At 42.2% G+C, this 23394-nt stretch overlaps 1 protein-coding gene across 1 annotated transcript in view; it reads left to right on the top strand.

The window, feature by feature from the left end:
* Positions 1 to 1151: 1151 nt before the first annotated feature.
* HOMER1 (homer scaffold protein 1) overlaps positions 1152 to 23394 on the top strand; it is a gene marked incomplete at its 5' end in the record, with an annotated part of 84790 nt that continues 62547 nt past the window's right edge. The window contains 2 exons of the mRNA XM_084278499.1: positions 1152 to 1156; positions 22185 to 22341. Of these exons, the coding sequence (XP_084134625.1) occupies positions 1152 to 1156; positions 22185 to 22341 (162 nt within the window). The remainder of the gene's footprint in view (positions 1157 to 22184; positions 22342 to 23394) is intronic.

The raw sequence follows: 23394 nt of genomic DNA, 5'->3' as shown, positions 1-23394 counted from the left end.
GCGCGGCAGCGTAGAGCTCGGCACGGCCCGGCGGCTCGGCTCGGCTCGGCTCGGCCCGGCCCGGCGCGGCTCAGTTCGGCCCGGCCCGGCCCGGCCCGGCTCGGTTCGGCTGTTCCCTTCCTCTGGGAGGAGCGGGACGGCGGTGCGGGCTGCGCGCAGCGGCTGCGCCTGCCCACCGCGAGGGGACGGGCGGGCGGTGGCGGAGGTGTGAGGCGGGGGCGGGGGATGCGAGCGGGTAGAGGCAGCGGCTCGGGGGTGCTGGTGCAGCCGGGCACCGCCTGACGCGGCGCTCGTTCGTTTCCTCCCTCCCTCCGTCCCACCGGCGGGGCTGAGCCCGTGGCCCCGCCGCAGAGAAGCGCGGGCTGGGCGGCGAGAGCCCCTCCCGCCGCCCGTTGGCAGTGACCGACCCGCCGCGCCCCAGGACGATGCCTGCCCGCTCGCCGCAGAAGAAGGCGTGACGGCGAGGAGCGGACCCACCGCCGCGGGAAGGAGGAGCGGCTCCCCATATCTCTGCAGCCAGGGGTGGGCGGGCAGGCGGATCGGGGGAGCGCGGCGCCCCGGTGCCCGCGAGGGACGCGCGGCCGCAGCCCGCCGCCAGCCGCTTCACGCTGGGAGCCCGATGCCAGCGCCGGTGCCGCGGCTCGCTCTGCCTTCTCGAGAAAATGCATCGGTGCTCGCCACGCTGCCGGCGGGGGTGCTAGGGGGAGCGGCGGCGTGGAGCCCTGCGCGCACCGCCTGCCCCATCCCGCTCCGCCTCTGAGGCGCGCGGAGCCCTCGGCGGCCGCTCACGTCCCGGCGAGAAGCGCCGCAGCCGCCGCCGCCGCCGCCAGCCCCTCGCGGAGAAAGCGAGCGCCCGCCCGGCCGCCCGCAGGAGGGGACCTCTCTGCCCCCGGAGCCGCCGCTGCCTGCGGACGCCTGGCGGGGCCGGCGGCCATGGGAGCCCGGCCCGCGGGGGGCGCTCCCTAGGGCGCGGGCGGCCCCGCTCGGCCCGGCAGCTGCAAGCCGGCGGCGCGGCCCCCCGGGCTTGCGCAGCGCGGCGAGCCCAGCGCAGCGGCCCGCCGCCACGGGGCTGCGGAGCTGCCGGCGCGGCGAGGAGCGCCCCGGGGACGCGGCCCGCGCGGCACCGCCGGTGCCCGGCGCCGCCGGCCGCCATGGGGTAAGGATCTCGCGGGGGCCGCCGGACTAGTGCCGGGGCGGCGGGGGGTGCGGGGAGGGGGGCGAAACGCGGGCGGGGGGGTCGGTGGAAGAGGCTGCCCGTGCGAGCTGTTGCTGCTGAATGCGCACGGAGGCGAGTGTTTTTACTGGCGGGGCGCAGGAGGAGCAGGAACCCTGCTGCGATCGATGCTGTGCATCAGCCCTCTGAGAGAGAAGCGGTGCCGTGCTCCGTGAGGGGCGCACCGCGGAGCTGCAGAGGTTTGCCTCTTCCGTGGCCACGTCGAATCGCTGGAAGAGCCGTCTTGGCTTCGGGTCCCGCCGTCAGGTCCTTCTCCGTGTCGTTAAGGCACGGTCAGTCCTTTGAGCTCGGTGTGGCAAGGTGAAACTTCAGGGCACCGAAGGCTCGTTTTAACTCCTCTGGAGTCTCCAGAGGAGACAAAACGGCGAGTGAATTTGCCAGTGAAGTGAAGGCGTTTCTGAGGAAATCTGCTTTACAGCAGGTTCTGTAGTAAATCCTTCAGGTTTTAAGGAAATGAGGAACGAAATCTTTGAGGATAATTCGATCACATCTAAATTAGCAGATAAAAAAAGTGACGGGTACCTGTGAGAACTTTACACGGTTGTAATCCTTAGCAATTTGTACTGTGAGGTGAAAAAAATAAACCCTACTACCGGGCTTGCCTGATAGCCTCTGAATGGAATGGAAGCTCATCCATGTTCAAAAGCAACAGAAAGCTGGCGCGATTTGGCTAACTGCAAGGTGGAGGCAGACTTTCAATGCATTAACAAGATGCTGTTTTTCTAAGACTCTACGACATAGTTAAGAGTATAAAAGCCATATATCATGTCCTTTGTGTTTTGGTCATTCAGGAATTGAGATGTGAATTTGGTACGTTAACGCAGAGGGTAACAGTGTCTCTTTCCACAAGCCATTAAGGACACTTGGAATTCTCCAAGCTATTAACTTACTTGCGTGTGGGGTGGTAACAGCTGCATCCTGGGGTTCAGCATACACGGTGTAGAAACGAGTGACTTCTTAGGCTAACCCTTATTTTTATTTTGTCTTCCCTTCCATTAAGAAAAGAGAAAAAAAAAAAAGAAAAAAAATCCCAAACAGAATAAACCTGAAGTTGCAGCTACCTACATATTCAAGAAAGTGATGTGATTCAAAAACCCACCAAAAGGCTAAATGATATTGCAGTGCTTTGGGGATATATACTTAAAACTATTAAGCAGATACGGCATTATGTAGCTTTTTAAAATTCAAATAATGGAAAGCCTTTCATTTGAAGTATTGCGTTTGTAGATACGTCACTTAAGTGCATCATATTGCAGATAGAGCTGTTGAAGAGGAGTAAACACTATCAGGAATTAAATTGAGCATTTCTGAAAACAGAAACCTGACTTACACAATAAAAAGACTCCCCCACTTCATCAACTTCAGTACTGCTGGTGTTCTAGCTTTGTGGCCTCTTAACGAACAGTACGAATCTGTATCTGTAGAAGGAGTTGAAATAAATACCTGTCGTGGCTTCACCCCAGCTGAGAGCTGAGATCCACTCCAAAAGAAGTTAATTCCATCCTGACCGAAACCAGGACAATACCGAAGTTGTTGGTGTGATGACTTGGGTAGTACCGTGGCATGTTGAATTCAAGAAGACAAAGCTTGCTGGCAGAGATTTTGAAGACTCTTTAGGCAATACATGTTGAGGTATTGCAACATAGAGTTCCTTTGAAAACCATCTTCTAACAGTGTGGACAAACCCAGAAATGTAGGTATGTGTAACTGATCTAAACGGTAGCAAGCACATCCGAGCCAGGGCCAGCACCAGCTCTGTGGGTCTGCACTCGAGTATCGGGCGTCTGCTCATGTTCCGAGCAGAGCTCTTGATTCAGTAGCTATTTTGCATTAGTGTCTAAATGCAGTTGCTCAGGGATTTTGAGGTATTTCTAGAGCAAGGTGTACTGGACTTGTAACACTGTGGTTGTAAGAGTAGTCTTCTGATATTCGACCAAGGTCTTAAATTTGAGTGCTCTAGAACTGAGCTGTAAAATGGTTGATAACCCATGTACCTGGCCACATGAGGGCCTGTGTACTAGATTCAGGATTTAATGGGTACTGCTGTCCTGCATAAACTTGTGCAGTGAGGTTGTAGTACCTGGCTGGTGGAATGTTTACCTGTTCCACTTGTCAGAACACAGAAGACTTGAGAGAGAGGAATCGGCTTGCCAAACCACCAGTGGCTTTCTTAGTCTCATTTGTTACAGTGGAGAATTCACAGCGCAGTTCATCCTGCTTGGTGCATTGATTACCATCAGGCAAGTCAGGTAATGATGGATACCAGGCTCTAGGTGACTGATCTCTGCACCAGTGTTGCTATTAAATACTTGTTTTGAGGAACTTGATACTAGAGCATGGTTTGCGGAGTGTGGTAATTCTGGAGAAAGTTGCCTTAGCACTGTATCCTGTATGTTTGTGGGTGTCACTCATCTGAAAGGACCAGGTAAATGAATTATGCTCAGGTGATTAGGCCTGTCTACTCTCCTGGTTCCTCATCCCTGTTGCATGCAGGCAAGGTCTTACCAATAGTCATTCTTGGAGTGATGTAAGCATTTATTTGTGCAGGCCCTTCTTTTGGGTTCACCACACCGAATACAGTGTTCTTTCATAGGAAAGCATGGTTTTCTGTGTAAATAAGGGGACCTCAGTATGTTCTGTCTTTTATTTCCAGTATTGAGAAATATGGAATTTGACAGTCGTCTTTGAGCACAGGTTTGATGACATTCAGAATCCTCAAGAAACAGATCTTAAGTAAACACACTCAGGATGTATAGTGGTATCTTAGATTATCGTATACATTGGTGAGGTAAATTCTGTGTTAAAGCCACAAACCATCGATATATTGTACTGGTCTCTGGTACTCCTTTTACTTCTAGCTGGGGGCAGGGGAGTGAGAGGTGTCTGTCTGTGGTCTGTGATGCAGTCATTGCTTAAGCTGAAATGAATATGCAGTATGGAGGCTGAATAACCATGGATTCTGATAGCGCTGAGAAATCGGTGTCCTGTTAAACTTAATCTCTTGGATTAATTCCTGGTTTGTTAATGGGTGTCTATCCATAAACTCCTTTATGGCCTTCTGTGCTGTGGGCAACTATCCAAATTTATCTTGCTAGCTTTTCCCTTCACTCCTGCTGAATGATAAGGAATTACAAGGTAAAAGCTTCTATAAGATGTGCTTATCTGTCATGTCATGTTAATCAGGGTGTCTTTATAAAGACTTCAGCTTCTCTTTACTTTTGTTGGACTATATTTAGTATGTTATCTTCATAAAGGTGGCTATGATATGTGTCAGTTTGAGATGGCAGAATTAGAATACTAGGGTTCTTAAGTTGGCTGGAGAATATTGTGGAAGATGAGTATTTTAGGATGTACTTATTAGCGTTGTAGTTGCCTAGAAATAAGTATTTTATTTTAGTTTTTTGCAGTCATGAATATTTCTGTTGCTGGTTGATCCACTCCTTGCTCTTATGCTTTTTGAAGGGTAGGGAGTTGGTCAGATGCATTTCTTTAGAGCACTCAGGATGTGGGGTCCCATTTTGAAGACGGGATACTACAACTGTAGTATCCTGTAGTAGGATACAGTAGTATCAGCACAGTAGTAGGAGTATTGACAAACCATACTAATTCTAAATTGTAGGATCTAATGATGCTTACAAAGCCTGTTTGAAGCTTCAAAAAACTAAAAATATGTGAAAGTCTGTACCTCTTGAATGTATGGGATAGACAGTTCTTTCTGTGGAAATTGGTTTTGGTTTGCTTTCTGTTGATTTGGTTTCTTAGGTGTTTCCAAACCACAGTCTTGTCCTTAAACTGGTTTCCTTCTCTATCTCGGTAACAAGACATGGAAACTGTAAGGCTGAAAGGAGCTGGAAGCATTGTTCACAGCTGAATTTGACCTGACTGAGGTTCATGAACCTGTCTTTTTCCCTCCTGTGTGGCGTAATGATAGCTGTCCCCCAACTTGTCTTAGCAACAGGTCCATTAGCTGTGCTCCTCTGACAGAAGTACTGCAGGTAATAGAGCAGGAAGTACAGCTTCTTGGCAGTAGTTCAGTGCTACTGCAATTCCTGCCCGTCTTGCTATCTCAGGGGTAAAGTAAGGTGGTTATTGTGTGGAAGCAATGGCAGCAAGTAGTTTATGCTGTCTTCTGTGGCAGCATGGAGAGTGCAACTGAAACAGATAAACATCACTTTAATGTAGGTAACACCCACAAAACTTGAATATCTGAAAAAAATTGCTAAAGTATAACTACCTAGACAGAGGAACTGTATGTAAATCAGCATGAAATGGTTAATGAACTATTTTGTCAGGCAGCAATGTGTGGACACCACTACCATGCTTAAATTATCTTCTGCCACAGTAATTTTGTCACCATAAAATTAGCACTAGAAATCTAAACCAGCTCCTCTGGCCTGGCAGCATATAGACCAGTGTCATGAATACGCTGGCTGACGATTTCCATGCTGATATAGTGAAGGTACTTGCAATGCCTTAACTTTGCCATTCATCTGTTTCAGTACTTCCATGCATTATAAAGATTATGTAGACAAGCTCTTTGGGTGAAATCCTAGTTTTGCTGAAAATAAACGTTTCAGTACTTCACATTCATCATGTTGAGATTATTTTTATTCTCAGTGTCTCGAGGCAAATATCAGATGAATGCTTTGTGTGTGTGTCTTACTGTGATTTCTCTCTCCCAAACAGTGTCCTACAGCAATTCTCATTATCTTCTGAGGACTAATAATCAGATGTTGAGCCAATACTTGAAGAAATACGCAGTCTCAGAGCCACAGAGATGGCGATACCTTGAAATGCTGTAGCATGCCAGCACTTAACCATCAGGGCAGACAACATCACCTAGATTCTGGTGTTAAAGACCTAACTAACTAAGCACCTAGCTGATTAACATTAGAGTGACTGCTAGTTAGCAAAGGTAATAAGTAGAATCCAGATAGCTTTTTATGGGAAGTTTGTTGGAAAATGTTTAGTTATGATCGTCTCTTAAGAATTTGATTTCAAGCTCTTACCTGAGCGGTCTTTAAATTACAGCTTTCCAAAACTATGGTTATGTACTAAGAGTACCTACAAAAAGAAGAGCATTATTTCATGAAGTAATACTAATTTACTAGTAGTTTCTCATTAGTATTGTTGCCTGGGACATCGTTTTAGCTGAGCCTGTGGTTTTACGGTGTATTCCAGATCAGTGACCATGTAAAAAATGCAAGCACTTCATACAGATTAGAAATTTAGTTCTTCTTTAGATGTCTTTAAAATTAAAGCTGTTGAGACCTAATTACCAAGAGTTGATGTCTCTTCTAGTCCAGACATTGCAGCTTAAGAGGCACTTAGCATGGGAGTGAGGGTGGTGCAAGGGTACACAGGTCTAGAGGGGAACTCACAATGGTGTATGCATGTATACACGGGCAGAAATTAAGTGTGCTTCTGTTTTAACAATGTGGCCTTTGTATCCAAGACACTCCTGTGCCTGAGAAAAATGTCACACTTCCTCATGTGTAAGGTTGATAGCCTTAGTAACAAGAAAATACAACAGTGAGCAAAGGGACAAAGTATCCTGTATTATTTAAAGTAAGAATGAAAACTGGAGTACTCAGTCCATCTCTTTGTGGATTTTTTTGTTTTGCTTTGTTTCGGTCAAATATACCATGTTAGGTTGAAATGTGTGTTTAGAAGCCCTACTTAGGTAAAAAAAAAAAAAAAAAAAAAAAAAAATGACAGGAGCATGCTTTCTAGTTCAGGGATTCGTGCTGTTCGTCCTGTAAGGCTTTTTCAGACATACTCAGTTTTAAAGGTAATGTACAGTGGGTGTTGAAGCCTTACACTATGAAAATCCACTTTGGATTTTGACAATAGGTTTATTTCTCCCATTGTGTTGTATTTCTGTGTTTGTGTGTTTTGTTTTGTTTTTTCCTCATCCGTGTGAGATCTACCAGAATTAGCACTTTGTTCAGGGCAGGGAGGTTAGAAGGGAGGCTACAGGAGCCGTGGCTTTATTCTGCCTGTGCCTTGCACCATGCAGTGTTGGGCACTGTGGTATCTATAGAGAGCCATGGTAGTGGTGTTAATGTCGCCTGCCCCATTCTGCAAAGTAATGGAGCTGTGTTTGAATACCGTATTGATTTTCAGGAACTGCATCACAAATATGCTTCTGGCAACACACTGCATTCTGACACGCTTCTCTGGGGGCAAGTAGTGGTGAATGCCAGACATCGTTAAAAAAATTAGGGAGACACTGTTTAAGCAAGCAATAGAAGGTGCTGGATTGCCAGATAGAAGCATATATTGACATTTCCAGTATCTAGTAATGATTTTTTTTAATATTTTCCTTTTAGCTGCAGATGTCAAGTTAGCTAACTTAAGCATTCCGTATCACTCTTTTAATAATGGCTTTTACCTGAATAAAGACGAACTTGAACTACATAGTTCATCTCAGGCTTTTCTTCTTCCTCCATATGCATGCAAATGATTCACAGGCACTGTTTTATCCATCTTTGTGGCTGTAATCTTTGTCAACATCTTGATTGTTAAATTTTCACAGCATGACACCAAAAAGTAGGAACAACAGAAGACAGGGGATGCTTTTTCCTGTTGTCTCTTGCAGCATGTACATTTGTGCAGCGAGCCACATCTGTAGTGAAACCTAGCTGACTGTGTGGCTGTACAAATACAGGGGCTGACACAGGGGAAGTGTCATTACAGCTGGGATAGACCTGTATTTTGCTACAGCAGACTGTTTATTCTGGCTGGAACTGTTCAAGAAGGTTCAGACTTGGAGTTATCCCTGTGAAAGTTTTGCTGCTTAGGTTTGAAGCTGAAACCTGGAAAGGTTATTTTTTTAGAAGGTCCACTAGGTTGAGCCTCAGCTTACTGAGGAAGCACTTTTTTTTTTCCCTCTTTGATAGTGTCTTTCATTGTAAAAAACCATAGTAGGTAATATTGTCATGGGTTAGAATTTGGGGTTTTCACATGCTTTAAAATAGCTTATTCTGTAAATAGTATGGAGTAGTCTTGAATCTGTAGTTAATCTTGAGGCTTTTCTTGTAATGGGACATATAATGAGGTCTTCATTGACTTTTGAAAACTGAAGGATGAGCTTTAAATGATCAACACTTTACAGTGAAGTGTTGGTGAAATAAATCATCTTTGACTTGTATTCCCGCAATTCCTACTTCTTGTGCCTGTTCATTTCCAAAAGTCTGTACAAAAATCTACAAGAATGTACTGTGTGATACTGAAGAAACCCATGTTTTTTTTCCAACACATGACGTACTGTAGAGTGTGCAGCCATGTCAGGGCTTCTTAGAATATGAGGTGTTTTCCATGCCAACAAAAAATAAGCATTTGGAATGGAACGATTCTGTTGTCAAGTCATTCATTGCACAGAGTAGCTGAGCTCCTAAGCAGCTATTTGACCAGTTGACTTTGAAACTGGAACACATGTGCTTTTGTACTAGCCATATTTTTCACTGTGACTAAAAGGAGTTAACTGGCAATTAGACAGGAACACTTTATGTTGGATTAATTTACTTTTGTCTTCTGGAAACTGATTTCCAAGTGCTTTTTTAACATGTAAGTATATGTCCTTCCTATGTAGATGTTTCTTTAGCGGTGACTGGCATTCACCACTACTGGCCACCAGACAAGTGTCTCAGAATGCAGTGTGCTGCCAGGCTTTTCCACTTCTTGGTTCGTACATAGATTTTGAATGCATTTATTCAGGTACAATGTAAGGAAAATTGTTGCTGTTCATAAAAAAAAAAAAAAAGCTCACACTGAGTAACTAACTAGCTCTTAACAAGCCCTGGCTCCTGGTCTTGGATTAGATGCTTCCTGGCTATAGTCACAGAATCACTAGTTTGGAAAAAACCTTTGGGATCATTGACTCAAATCATACCTGTCCTCTACTAAACCATATCCCTAAGCACCTCGTCTACCTGTCGTTCAAATACATCCAGGGTTGGTGACTCAACCCGCCTCCCTGGGCAGCCTGTATCAATGACTGATAACCCATTTGGTGAAGGATTTTTTTCCTAATCCTTGATCTAAACCGGCACGGGCACAGCTTGAGTCCGTTGCCGCTCATCCTATCACCCAACACTTGGGTGAAGAGATGAACACCCATCTCTCCTCAACCTCCTTTCAGGTAGCTGTAGGCATCAATAAGGTTCCCCCTCAGCCTTCTCTTCTCCAGGCTAAACCACCCCAGTTCCCTCAGCCTCATCTCATAAGGTTTGCTCTCCAGCCTCTTCACCTGCCTGTTTGCCCTTCTAGTATGTATTGTGTGAAGATTTTTATTGGAATAGCAAGTATAGGTCTCTAATGTAGGCAATGCCAATTCCATGTGAAATAAGTAACAAAATTCCAGTTCTATCTGTTGACAGGAATTCAAGCCAGTACTTCTGCACAAACTGTACGGTGTGCATTTTGTTGTGTAGTTTGTCCAAATGTTGAGCAGATTCCTGACATTGATTCTTCTCCCTCACCCCCACCCCCCTCCAGCTCCCTAATTATACTTTCAGCAAGTAAAGCAACTTTCCACCTGGGAAAGCCCCAAAACCTACCGATTATCTTGGGGTTAGAACTACAGTTATTGTAGGTGTGCCTCCAACATATAAACTCTGTTTTGAAGTATGATTTTGCAAAGTGGTGGATAATCATAGTTCCAGTAAAACTAACGTGTAGTATGTGTTTACCAGCCTCCACCAGTGCAATCAAAGCAAGCACGTGAACTGTCAGTGAAGAGGTGTCTCTTGACATTATTTGCATAGCAATACAGCAGTACCCAAGTACTGATGTGGCCGTTGTGTTTCCAGTATGGTTGTCTTCCCTATGAGCTGCTCATCAGTGAGATAGCCTAGTGCCAGTATGGCTGGTCCCCTCCAGCTGTTGGGGCCCGTCCCCACAGCACAGCACTTGGCATGGTCCCTTGGGTGCCATTTATTGTGCAGACCTGTGCACGTATTCCCATGTTGGCCTCTAGCAGGCTGTGCAGTGCACCATTGGCTCCATTCACAGTGTGTGGTCACAGTGATACATTTAAAAAGGATCATGCCCTGTGTGCCTGTTGTGAATCTCACTATTGTGGTGGGAAGCTGCCTGACAGTGCAAGGCACGTCACTGCGGGAAACAGGATTTGGAGGCGTACTGGGAATGCCTTCAGTGATCTGATGATGATCAAACTGTTCTGGAGGTCTGCCAGGAATGGTATTTGGGTGTCCTGCCTTAGGAGGAGTACCAGAACATGTTTGGCATATGTGTGGCATGAAAAATCAGGGATACTGGGATCTGTCTCTTCTCGTTACAACTCTGTCTGGATGAAGCTACTACTTCCAGCCTTCAGTAGTGTTTACTACGCTGTAAGTTATCAGAAGGGAGGGACTTGCTGGTGTGGTAATGGCATGCTCAAAGTGAATTAAGGAGGCTTTACAGTTCCTGCAGTGCTCAGTGGGATGATTCAAATTGATTTGTTACTTATTCATAAAAAATTAATTTGTTTACCTTTCCAGGAGTCTGTAATTCAGTTCCTTGATACAAATGAAATAATACAATTCTCAACTTGTGATGTAGACCAGTGATTTGTTTTGAAACTTAGCATGCAGCTGTAGCAGTCTGGATGGGATTGCAGATTGTTTGGCGATCAGTTGATGGCTAGAATGATGAAGTGCACCTTTATTCAGCCTGGATCATTTTGCCCGCTCCATTTGTAGGTTCTGATATTTTTGCTGGTGCTGGTGGAAGCATACTTCAGCTTTGAGGCGTCTGTGGTCAACATGCAGCTTGCACTAATGATTTGTTTCAGGGTGCTCATTTCTGAAGGTAAAGTGTACAGGCTCTCAAAGCTGACTGTCATATGATGACTTTTAAATGTTAAATAAGGCGTTTGTGAGTTTGAAGCTGGAAATGAAAGGAATGACAAGTGCCAAGCCCACTAAAATTAAAAGCATTTTGACATGTAGAAGGCATATCAAAATTAGTAGCTTGGAGATGTAGAAGCTGGTGAGGTGGACTTGGCCAATGGGGTGAGAAGTGTTAAGGAATCGGGATCACTTCTATACGAGGACCTATAAGGAAGCAATATGGAAGTTTAAAGCCAATAAGGAGACCAATGGGAAAAAAAAACCCAAACCTTAACCAATAAAAAAAAAACCAGACCTGGTAAGAAGTGCTACAAGGAGGGGTTTGCTAAGGATTTGCGGTCAAGTGAGAAGGCCTTATTTTGCTACAGAAGTATGTTTGAGACAAATTGCAAGTGTCTCACAGTAGAGAAGGAAATATTGTATTCCATGTTTTTACTATTGTGAACAAGTTGCTGAGATCCAGTCTTTAGAATAGCAAAATTATGACTAGTGTTACTTAAGTGTTGTCTTTCAAAGATGATTGCCAAAACAGTAGTTAAACATAATATCATCTTAAAATACTAATGTTTAAATACTGTCTCTATTTACCATATAATTGCTGATTATCTCAGTGGAAACACACGATGAGTTGATTGTATTATTTTGTCTTCCTTCTATTCATTTTCAGATTCCAAAATTCTCTCCTGTCTCTCTTGTCAAATGCCCAGCGTTGTCTCTGTTGTCTCATACCTATGAAATACAGCCATCAGAACAGATATTCTTGTCATAGGCAATGATGACACTTGGTGGAGTTCACAGAACCACCCTGAATGTCAAATTAGAAAATACCACATTTGCACTGTTTATTGAACTGCACTGTGTTTCATGGAAGTTAAGCTGATGTAGGATCGCCACTCTTGTTTTGGTGCTCAGCATGAATGTGTGTTTGAGTGCCAACCCTCCCCTCCTGGTTCCTTTGTGCTGTGCTACCTGAGCATGGTGACACTTGTCACTGCTGCTGAAGGATTTCATCATAGCAACTGAACTGCTCTAACCAGACTTTAAAACAGAGGACATTGATTTTTGGATGGTCTCATGCTTTCATGTCTGGAGAAAGCAGGGTGTTTCACTCTGTCAGTTGAATGCGCTCCTCTGTTTGGGACTCCTACCACTGCTGTCGTAGGACCCTAATATCCTACCAAACCATATGATTAACATCAAAGTCATCTTGAGCTTGCAGGGTGCTGTTTTTCCCCATCTGTGCCTCAGCAACAGCACCTAAGTGCAGCCTCTGATTTGGCATAATTCTCACCTTGTTAAGTCAGTATCAGTTGTTCTAATTAGTTACTTGTGAGTGGCATTAACAGCCCCTCTGACAAACTGAAAAGTGTTCTGTAAAGGAAAATACTGAACTTTAGATCTCAGAAGAGTCCCAAACTAATTTCAGGGTATCTGTGAAACATAACAAGGAAGCCATATGAAGATAGGCTTGCATTCTGGAGACTGCAGTAGATTGAAAATCATGCCCTATCTGGAGCCTTCCTCCTTCTCTTCCATACCCCTGTAAGAGAGAGCATTTTTTGGCCTTATAAAGTAGAGCATGGAGTTGTGGCTCACCAGAACCACCTCTGGGTCCAAAAGCAACTTCATGCTCTTACCTTCTCTGCTTCTATATTTGGAGAGGTGGTTTTGTTTTGCTAGTATATGGGTTTTCTTTATTCTTTTGTTCCCCCTCCCCTCCTTGAAACTGAAGGTCTTGTAATGGTTCTGAACCCCGTAGGTACTGCCCTGGAGGAAGATGTCAAGAAAACTGATGCAGAGGGCGGGAAACTAACTTCTTGTGTGACTTTGTTAAAGTTTTACTATTACTAAGTAATAGTAAAAGTTCATGCTGAGCAGTTAAGCTGCTTTATGTTCTCAATTCAAATACACACACACATTCTGTAAGAGTAATCTGACTGAAACACAACTTCATTGCATATGAGATTTTAGACTTAGGTTGCAAAGGAAAGATTGCCTCTGTGAACAGATTATTGAGGAACTAAGGGAATTAAAAAGAAAACTTGCTTATCAATTGCTTTTGGACCTTTCTAAATATTTTATTTTCCTAACAGGTATGAATGATGTTGCTTTCTTCCTTTGCTGTATTGTGCTGTGTAGGCTTCATTCCTTTGACTTCTGTTTGGGTTGCAAGTGTGGCGAAATTGCTTTTCCATGCTGTAGAATGGAGGGAAATGAGCATTTTCAGACCACTGCCTGCCTGTTTGTTATTCCAGATACAGCTTAGCTTAATTTTACTGTATGTGAGGACTCTTACACAAGTGTTAAAATCTAGACTGCTTTCAGAAATGTCCTATTAGCCTGTCCTTCCACGGTTCTTTGTTTGCAGAATAGAACCTGTATCAGGTTGTTTTTCTGTTTAACACTTTCAGTGACTACAAGTAGCTGAAAACAGCTATACATCTTAATTATCTAGTTGTAAACATAGAACTCTGTTAACTACTTTGGCAAGAATTTCTCAACAGAGCAGTATCTGTCCTAAAATTCAATCTAACGTGGTTTACCTGCTTTTAAGTCATTAAAAGCTGATGATTAGTTCTCTCCAAACTTGTAATTTAAAAAAAGAGATATACCATTGTCCACTTACTTGTGCGATTTAGAGGAATAATCACTTAGGTACCTAGAAAAATCCTGAAGATGCCTATATCCCTGGAATAATAAACTGAAGACGTAAGTGTGAAGATAAAGCTGAGTATTTGTCCTTGGTAATATGCTTTTTGTTATCTCATCTGACTCCCAAAGCTCTCACCTGATTCGTGGTATGAAAATGAGCTTTTGAAGGTTGTGTGAAAGGACAAAAAAGGAAAACCTTAGAGAGATGGACCTTCGTGCAGTTATTAGAGGAACTTTTCATAGTGATAAATTCTTGTGTGGATGTTTCCTGTAGCACTTTGGGTGGTTGCCTACCTGCACAACTTGAACAACATGTGATAGCTGGGGGGCACCGGAGAACAGGCATTTATTAAAACCACACAGACTTATAGAAGTGAAAGCAAATCCAATACTTACCTATTCCTTTTTTTAAAAAAAGCAGGCTAACATTACACTGTACGTATTCTCTGGGTGGCCTTTTCAGTGCGAGCAGGTCCATCTTCACTGACATTATGACAAAAATTTAAGAGTTTTGTTGGTTGGGTTGTTTTTATTTTCCTTGCTCTAGAATATAAGCCTTAATTTTAAGTAGCATCTATTCTACTCCAAGTATAGGAGTTTACATCTTAGCTGGCAAATGTAATTCGGTGTGTTCTGTTTCAGTCACAGCTTTGAGGGCCTATTGACTCTGCTTGTTTGAGCTCAGCAGGAATGCCTTTACCACCTTGGGAGCCCCAGAAAACACCTTGATTGCAAGCTTTTCTATGCAGTTAGGAGGTGGACTCGTAGTAGATGTACAGCATGGTGAGGACAAGCAACTGGTGAAATACTACCTAGACAGCAGGATGAAATGCAGGGAGAGGGATGTAATTGTGGCTTGCATATTTGGGAGTTTGAGTTGGAAGGGCCCTTTAAGATCCTCTAGCCCCAAGCCCCCTGCCATGGGCAGGGACACCCTTACATGTAAGTAAGTGAAATTTTACTGCAGAATCACATGCATTATGTCCAGGTATTCCTCTGAAGAATGTGCATACATTTTCACGCCTCACTTTTTGCTTTCTCCAGAGTCTTCATGAGATTTTGCTGTTGATCTGGACATTGAGCATATGTCATAACACCCATCTGATGTCACTGTATTGTAAATGAACAATCCTTCGGTTGTTTGAAGGAAAATGAGCAGACCCTGCCCTTCAGATTTTCACTCTACTCTGAGAGATAGTTCTATAACTACAGAATTTATTTAATCCATCTCTTCTGATATCTCAGATTTTCCCTGGAAATTAAAAAAAGAAGAAATTAAAAAACATCTTCTACTGACCTACCAAAACCCCCCTTATTCCATGATTCTCATGAATTTTAAGTTACTGTGTTAAAGCTTTCCCTACCTGGTAGGCATCTGAAGGTGGGATGAGGCAAAGGGATAGTTCTTGGCTTCTGAGTGCTTTTGTGTTTTCCGTGCCTTGTGATATGGGGAGGGCCAAGGAGGGCTGTGAGGGGGCTGTTCCTAATACAAGGGCAGAATCCATTTAGTTGGTGTACTCCAAGTATGCCAACTGAATTTGTGACCAACTTTATTACTAACTCACGCTGTAATATCTCTGAGGTGAATATGCGTGTGTATATGTAAAAGCATTGAGCAGAGCATGCAAAAATGAAAACGACATTAAGGCTGTGAAGGCAAGCAGGACAAAGAAGAGTATCTGCGACAAATATGTAGGGGACAGCTGTTTAAGGGTCCTGATGTTTTGTAGGGTTTCACAGCCAGTGAGATGCCTGAACAGAAGTGCCAGTGAAATGAATTGGAAAAGTGGATTTGGTTGGTCAGGTCAAAGGAATGACTGTGATGAGGCAGGAAGATAAGTCTGAGATGTAGCTCAAAGCCAGGTCCCTTGGTTCCTGGTCTAAGACTCGCTCCATTCTCCTCTGCCTGGGTCTGCCAGTACACGCAGTGTCCTGTCCTGGCACCACTACTGTCCCAACAATAAATTCATTGTGCTTGGCTTTTCTTGTCCTCTGTGGAGGGTGAGAACCTGGGCACTGATTTGTTCTGTGCTTTGCAACTCTGCCAGCTTCCATGCTGTTGATGTTTCTGAATCTGTGAGACTAATCCTGTGCTGTGCAACAGTTAATTTTAAATCTGTACTCTGGAAGAAGCTTTTTACTCTGCTAAAGTTTTCAAATATTTACTATTTTTTCACTGGTCTCTTCTGAATGAGAAGCTCAGACAGAAGAGGAATGAGTTTAAATGAAATTTCTCATTGCTCTTCATAATTACTTTATTTGGTTGTCTGTTTTGGGGTTTTATTGGGTGGGGGTTGCTTGGTTGTTTAATAGCAAGAATCTTATTTCCCAAGGCAAGGTAATCCTAGCTCTTGCAATTGTATATGATGACTATAAATTTCAAGTGCTGTATGCAGTTGTCTTACAGTGTCGGCTTGCAGCATACTCCTCTGCCATTCTTCTCCCCCTTCCTTCTCTGCAAGTTCTCATGTAAGGACTTCCTGAACGTTTAGTTGAGATTGGAACATTCAGAGTGGTTCATTTTTTTCTCCTGTATGGGCTATTTTATAGGAATGCATCCTCATAAAGATGCTATCCACGTGAGTGGATATGCCACAGTTTTATCAGGAGGAACCAATTTCAGAAATGTTTTCTACTCTACATTTTGAAATTACCTGCTTTCCTGACTTGCCTCCTGGGCCATACAGAAACTTGTATTCATTGATGCAAATAACCATAAGTAGACAGTTTTTCTACGAATGAAAGTCCACCCATGTCCTGGGCTGCATCAAAAGCAACGTGATCAGCAGGTCAAGGGAGGTGATTCTCTCCTATGCTCTGCTGTGGTGAGACCCCACCTGGAGTATTGTGTCCAGCTCTGGGGTCTCCAGTACAAGACAGACATGCAGCTATTGGAGCAAGACCATAGGAGGGCCACAAAAGTGGTGAGAGGAATGGAGCACCTCTCCTATGAAGACAGGCTGAGAGAATTCAGCTTATTCAGCCTGGAGGAGCCTCTAAAGAGGTTTTATTGCAGCCTTGCAGTACCTGAAGAGTTTACAGGAAAGCTGGAGGGGGCCTGTTTATGAGGGCATGGAGTGACAGGACAAGGGGTAATGGCTTCAGCTGAAAGAGTGTGGATTTACCTCAGAAAAGATTATGAAATTCTTCCCTGTGAGGGTGGTGAGAGACTGGTACAAGTTGCCCAGAGGAGCTGCAGCTGCTGCAGTGTTCAAAGCCAGGTTGGCTTTGGGCAACCTGGTCTAGTGGAGGGTGTCCCTGCCCATGGCAGGGAGGTTGGTCCTTAAGGCCACTTCCAACTCAAACCAGTCTGTAATACTTTGGTTCTGTAATCACTGAGTTCATTAAAGTTCTGCCTACTCACAGGTATCAAATTTAGCCTGACTTGTATAGAACTATATTCTTTATACCTAACTGTGTGTATGTGTATGTATATTTATGTTTTGCCTATACTACTTAGCCCAGATGTTTTGTTAGGTTGTATTTTTTTTAAAGCCTAGGGTTTTAATGTATGCAAATATAGTACAAATGTTCCCCTTCCTGCCTGAATAACTCTCATATTTTAACTAGTCTTTATAGGGACATTGACATTTCAAAGATAATAGCTTCCTGCACATTTTATGAAAATAAAGAGCCAGGTTGAAAAGAGTGCTTGTTGAAGGAGCAAGAGCTCAATTCCTAATGGTTACAGAAGAATCTCTTAGGTCAGATGTTCTGCCCCAAAATGCAGGAGGGTTTCATGTGGAAATTTCCTTTGGTTAGATACCTGAGGTCCAGCTGTGAGTTAGAATTTCAGACCAATTTTTATTAATATATGTAAAAATACTTAAATTTGGTAAAGAAGAGGAGTTGGGGTTCCTGTCATCACCAGCAGGTCCTTATTGAAGAGGGCATGGGACTGTACAATGTGCTGTCTCTTCGGGATGATACAAAACAATGTAGGTATAAAATTGGATGTATATGGAGTTCTCCGTCACATTTCCACTGGAATGAGTATCATGGTGTTGCTGTTATGTCTAATTGTCTGACTTCACTATAACTAATATCCAGGATCTGGAGCAATTTCTTACAGGCCGTTTTCCAGGGACCTTTATATAAACCCATCACAGAATAACTTTCAGCAGTAAATAGCTTTTACAACTCGGACAGTATATTAGAGCATGTTGTGATTTCCCATTCACTAGCCTATGGGTACTAAGTAAATTTTAATTCTAAAACCAGCTGTAACTCAGTCCATTTAACATTAGTGTCACCATTGTGCAGTGCAGTTTAAAAAGGGTAATTCAGCAATGCTTTTTCTTATTTATATATCCTTTAATGTTAGGCATTTTGTTGATTCAGTGTGGGGCTTGCCATTATCTTCTAAAGTTATTTGATATGTAAGGAACTTTAAAAATCTCATTTCTGAATAATTATTATTTTCAAAGTCTGATCTGTAATTTCATAGGATTGGAATTACTTCAAACCACATACTTCTACCATCTCTGAAACATCTTTGTGTTTAAGACAAGAGCTAATGTGCTAAGAACATGCATGAAGAAGCATAGATGTTGTGGGCAAAGGGCACGTGGGAAGGGGCGGAGGGAAGTAGGACATCAGCTAATGTTGTAGAAGTTCATACCTTCTTTTCAGTGACAGAAGCAGTGACAACAGAATCTCAGCCTTGAGAAGTTGTAGATGATATGGCAATGAAAATAACTTTGGAGTCATGGTGAACAATGGGGTGGGGAAGAAATAAGAGGGAGGAAATCTTCAGCAGTAGTGTTGGTATGATCTGGAAGTAGCAGACGTATCAAGGAACAGATACTTCTTTTTTAAAAAGCAAATAATAGTTATGGATTAGCAAGTAAAGTTCTTTCTAACCTTCTATACTAATGTAGGCTTCTTTTGTGAAAGCTTTAATTAGCCTAATGTAAGGGGAAATGAAACCTTGGGTTCTCATATTTGGTACTCTGCTTTTTTTTTTCTCTTTTTTTTTCTTAAAGGAAGTGTTAAGATATCAAAATGGGAAGTGTTTGAAAATAGTATTCCTTCACTAGTTGGGGCACAGCCTTTTCTCCTAAGCCTAGCCTGGGACCAATCCCATGTCAGTGGGTGGATTTATATATCAGTGATGAAAAAACTTGGTGTGACTCTTACCTGCCTAAGTGGTATTCCTTACGCTTTTTTAGTCCTCACCTTGCAACTCAGGAGGACTTAGCACTTACTTCTTTTTTAGTCTGTGTTTGACCATTGTAATGTTGCAGTCTGAGCCAATTAAGAACAGCAGCATATCAGCCTTAATGTTTCTGCCATGCCTGAGTGGACGTTCTAATAGTCAAACTGTGTTACTATGGCTTTCTTGTTAGTTGCTTTTCTTTTTGTTCAGCATCAGGATATTTCTGGAAAAATGAACTTCTCTTTGCAATTAGTAATGAGTTCTTGTCTTAGTTCCTATTAGTGTATTTAATGAATACTAAATAGTTTCTGGTAATGAAAGAATGACAAGACAAAGCTGAAAGAGTAAGAGAAGAGAGGGAAGATTAAGGAACTGATAGGGGTTTTTTACAGGATTGCTTTCCTTATTTAAAGCTGTTATCTTCTTCCCATCAAATCTATATATTCAGAAGTAATTCTTTATATTGACATATGAATATGTAGTATACATATGAATATATAGTACATGCATGTACATATGAATATATAACATGAATAAATTATAAAATATTAATGTATCAATTGTCTGAGCACTTAGCAAGAGAAGAAGGAAGCCTTTTTCCTATTTAACTAGTGCTCCTGTAACTAATATTACTTCAACTGAATTAATTGAAACTTCCAGACTGGGAGAGCATAACATCCTGTGTGGATAATGGCAGAACAAAGATTTTGAGCTAAGACTGATTAGCTGAAGTTGCAAATCTTGTATGTGTTTTATGTACCAACTGTTGTTTGTTTTTTCAATGTTTTAGCAAATCTAAAATTTAGGTAGCTCTATAGTATGTTGCTACAGAAGAGTGCAGGTGACCGAATTGTGCAGCAGCTTCAAAGGACTTAAGTGGCTCATCAGGGACTGATTCTGTAACACGTTTAATCCTGTAGACAAAGCGTGCATGACTTCCATTTGTTTGAAGAAACAATCATTATAAATGTTATATCATCGAGTGTCAAAATTTTGGTCTAATTCTAGAGGCATCTGAAGTTTAGCGTCTTTGTCAGGAATCTGGCAAAATCATGCTCTATCCAGCTAGTTTAACAAAGGGAGCTATGCTTTTTCCACCACGCACAGACAGCTTGTCACTCAGTAAAGCTGTTGTTTCAATTAAAACATGGAAAGAAAAGAAACTCTAGCTTTATCAGAAGTCTAAGTGAGCTTCATTTCTGCTGTTCCCTACCTAACCATAATGGCTGCGCCATACGCACAGAGGGGCCCTACAAAGTGCTTTCATTTGTGTTTGAGCAACACTGCTGAGCAATCTGCAGCCCACCTTGAGTTGAGAGTATTTAACTGGGTCTGTGGAAGACTTTTGTGCTGGCAGTGCAGGAGGGCAGCAACGCAAGACTGAACAATTGGACTTTTACCTATATGCCCAATTTAGTCGTGTAGTTTTTGCCTTCCTTTTACGTAATGAAATCCTGACTACTTGTACGTTGAAAGTCGTAGTTGTGTGATGTCCTGTGACTGAACTGAGTGTCAGAGCTGGTCAAATGTGTATCCATTAACCACACATGTACATGTTGGATTCAGCTCTTTTGCCTTTTTGGTTAATGTGGTCAGAGCCTGTATTTTTTCCTTTAAATGTCCATCTTCATGCAAATAATTGTCAGGCTTCTGAGATATTTTTGTTTTGATGGGGTCTTTAACTTTCCAAAGTCAAAAGAGCTGATTGCATTGTTATAATATGCATCACATTACATTTGGATGTGCTTAATTGGGAGGTAAATGCAAAATTTCTATGTCGTTGAAGATAAGAACTAAAGTTTAAATGTGACTGAAGAAGTAATTGTAGACAAGAATTAGTGTGAAGATTCTGTTAAAAAGGCTATAAAAGTCACCTCTGCATGATTTTTGTTTGTGTAGAAGGGATTGTAATCAGGAAAATAGTTAGCTAACCTCCTATAATTAGATGGTTTAGAAGGAGAAGATGAGTTTGTGCTTACGGAAAAGTGACATTTGAATGGAGGACTGGCGTGTGCATTTACCCCCTGGACTGCCTGCCTTCTCTCTTAGCTTTCACTGAAACTGTTTTGCTTTGTCTTCTGTTCTGTATTCTTTTCGTCACTTGCTCCAACACCCAAAATTGGACAGCACCACATCTTCTGGCAGATGAGCTTTCAACATGATTCTGCTGTTAAAAGCACCTGGACTCAGATGCTCTTGTGGTCAAACAATAGAGATATTTCTGAGACTTTACACATATTCCTTTGTAATGAGGCCAGATTAAAACCTTTTGACTGTGCATACCCAAAATCCTAATTTTATTTCTTCTACTTTTATTTTGGGCAGAAAAATGTATTAAAAACTTACCTCTTAAAGGGAAAGGAGAGCAGGGACAAAGTATATGTTTCTTCACATCCTGGAAATGGGAGAAAACAAGAGTGTACCAAAACCTTAAGACTTAAAGTTCTGGTACTTAGTGTCTTTGAGATTTGATGGCAAAATTCCCTGAAGAATACAGCAATCTATTTGTCACTAAAATGTAGCTACATTTAAACTGACAAACATCTTAGTGATACTAAAATATTTTTAGATTTCTGTGCAATACTACATGACCTGGTAATAATCATGGGGAAAAAAAATTGTAAATTCTGAAGTACAGTGTAGTTTCCAGGTGTGTGTGTGTGTTTATTAACTTTATATGATGGTACTTGCTAAGCAGTTAACTTTGAACCACATATGTTAACATGTATTTAGTGTTGCTGTGAAAATGTTGTGAAGCTCCAAAGAGTGAGGGTTTCACAGCACATGTTCCTGGCCCTAATTAATGTTAGTTTTAGTGTAATTGCATTGACTCAGCCAGCTTGGTTTCAGATTATGACCTAAAATTGATGAGAATAATCAGACTATTAAATGATTTCTGTGAAGATGGGAGTTTAAAGTCATGCACATTCTGCAGTCTGCAGTGTAATGAGATGAAGTCACACATGCATTAATGCCAGTTTAAAGCGATAGATGGAGGGTGAGGGCTGGAGAGATGATGGAACGGGGCTGAATCTCTATTAGAGATCTTAATCTAGATTTATGGCTGGGTGCTGATTTTTGCCTTAGAAGGCTTGCATTTTGCTTGCATTTGTGTATTAATGCACTTAATTGCTCTATGCAGCCACACATGCAGAAGTTCTTAGGAAAAATTTATCATGCAAAGAGAAATGCATGCATCACAGTCGGCACAACTGCCAGATAACATGCATGCAAATGTGTTATCTACAAATTAAATTAATTACTTTTACTCTCTGTTCTTCAGGGAACAACCCATCTTCAGCACCCGAGCTCACGTCTTCCAGATTGACCCAAACACTAAGAAGAACTGGGTTCCCACCAGCAAGCATGCTGTTACTGTGTCCTACTTCTATGACAGCACAAGAAATGTCTACAGGATAATCAGTTTGGATGGCTCAAAGGTAAGTTTTATTTCAGAAAACTTGCTTGCTTTATTTATTTTTGTATTTATTTCTCGTCTCATTCCTTCATAGTTCTCAGATGCTTTTGTCATTATCTGAGTAACAGATTACTGGCATGTTAAAATGGTAACATTGCTTTATGGCATGTTTTAAGTGTTTACTTGGAAACACTTATTTTCCATGCATTCATATTTACTTTGATAAGCCTGTTGCTGAATTTAAGTGTGCTGTTGAATTTAAGTGATGACCTGTTACCTAGTTAATATTATGAGCAGGCCAAAAAGACATTCTCTGTGAAATGCACTAAAAACTACAAATACGGTTACAGTAACCTGTTTTAATCTCTGCATTGATTGATCTATCAATATCATTGGCATCAGCATTATAAAGGACATCTGTTCAGTGCCCATAATCACTTGGAAAATCCTTCATTACATAATCTTTCAATTTTTGCTGTAGAGAATGTGAGGCTTCTCTCCTAATAAAGCTCTCCATGGTAAGCTTTTATCAAAACTCAGTTGGTTTGGGTTTGTTTTTTCTGCAGTGAGTTTCTTGTTATATTTTTTGTTTGATTTTGGGGGTTTTTTTAGTTAGGAAGGATAATGTATTAAGCTGCTGTTTGTTGTAAGAAGCGTTGTTTAAGAAATTAATTTGATGTGGAGAAAATACTTGACTGCTCCTTAGGCTCTACCCCAAGTGGATATAAACCCAGTAACTTTACAAACTGAAAACACTGCAATAAGGACATTAAGGATATATAGAGTGTAATCAAAAGTTGTAATCCTTTCACGAGATTTTCATTTGCAACTTCTCGTGATGTGTCAGTTCATGATGGTTGGAACTGAACCACTCTGTTAGAGCACAGCAGTATTCACAGAGATTTTGTGGCTATTGAAAGCTGAAAAACCCTACCCTGTATTTTTTTTTAAATACCCAGATAATCGCAATCTTAAATGAGGAAAGATAATGTCTATCAATGTATAAGAAATAGATGTCATAGTCAAAAATCTCTGTACGATACTACTTTAGGTGCTTGAGACTCTGTCATCAGAG

Source organism: Gallinula chloropus (assembly GCF_964237585.1).
Source record: "Gallinula chloropus genome assembly, chromosome: Z".
In the NCBI taxonomy this organism is placed as follows: domain Eukaryota; kingdom Metazoa; phylum Chordata; class Aves; order Gruiformes; family Rallidae; genus Gallinula; species Gallinula chloropus.
Note: the sequence above shows the minus strand (reverse complement) of the source record. Positions and strands in the feature narration are given on the sequence as shown.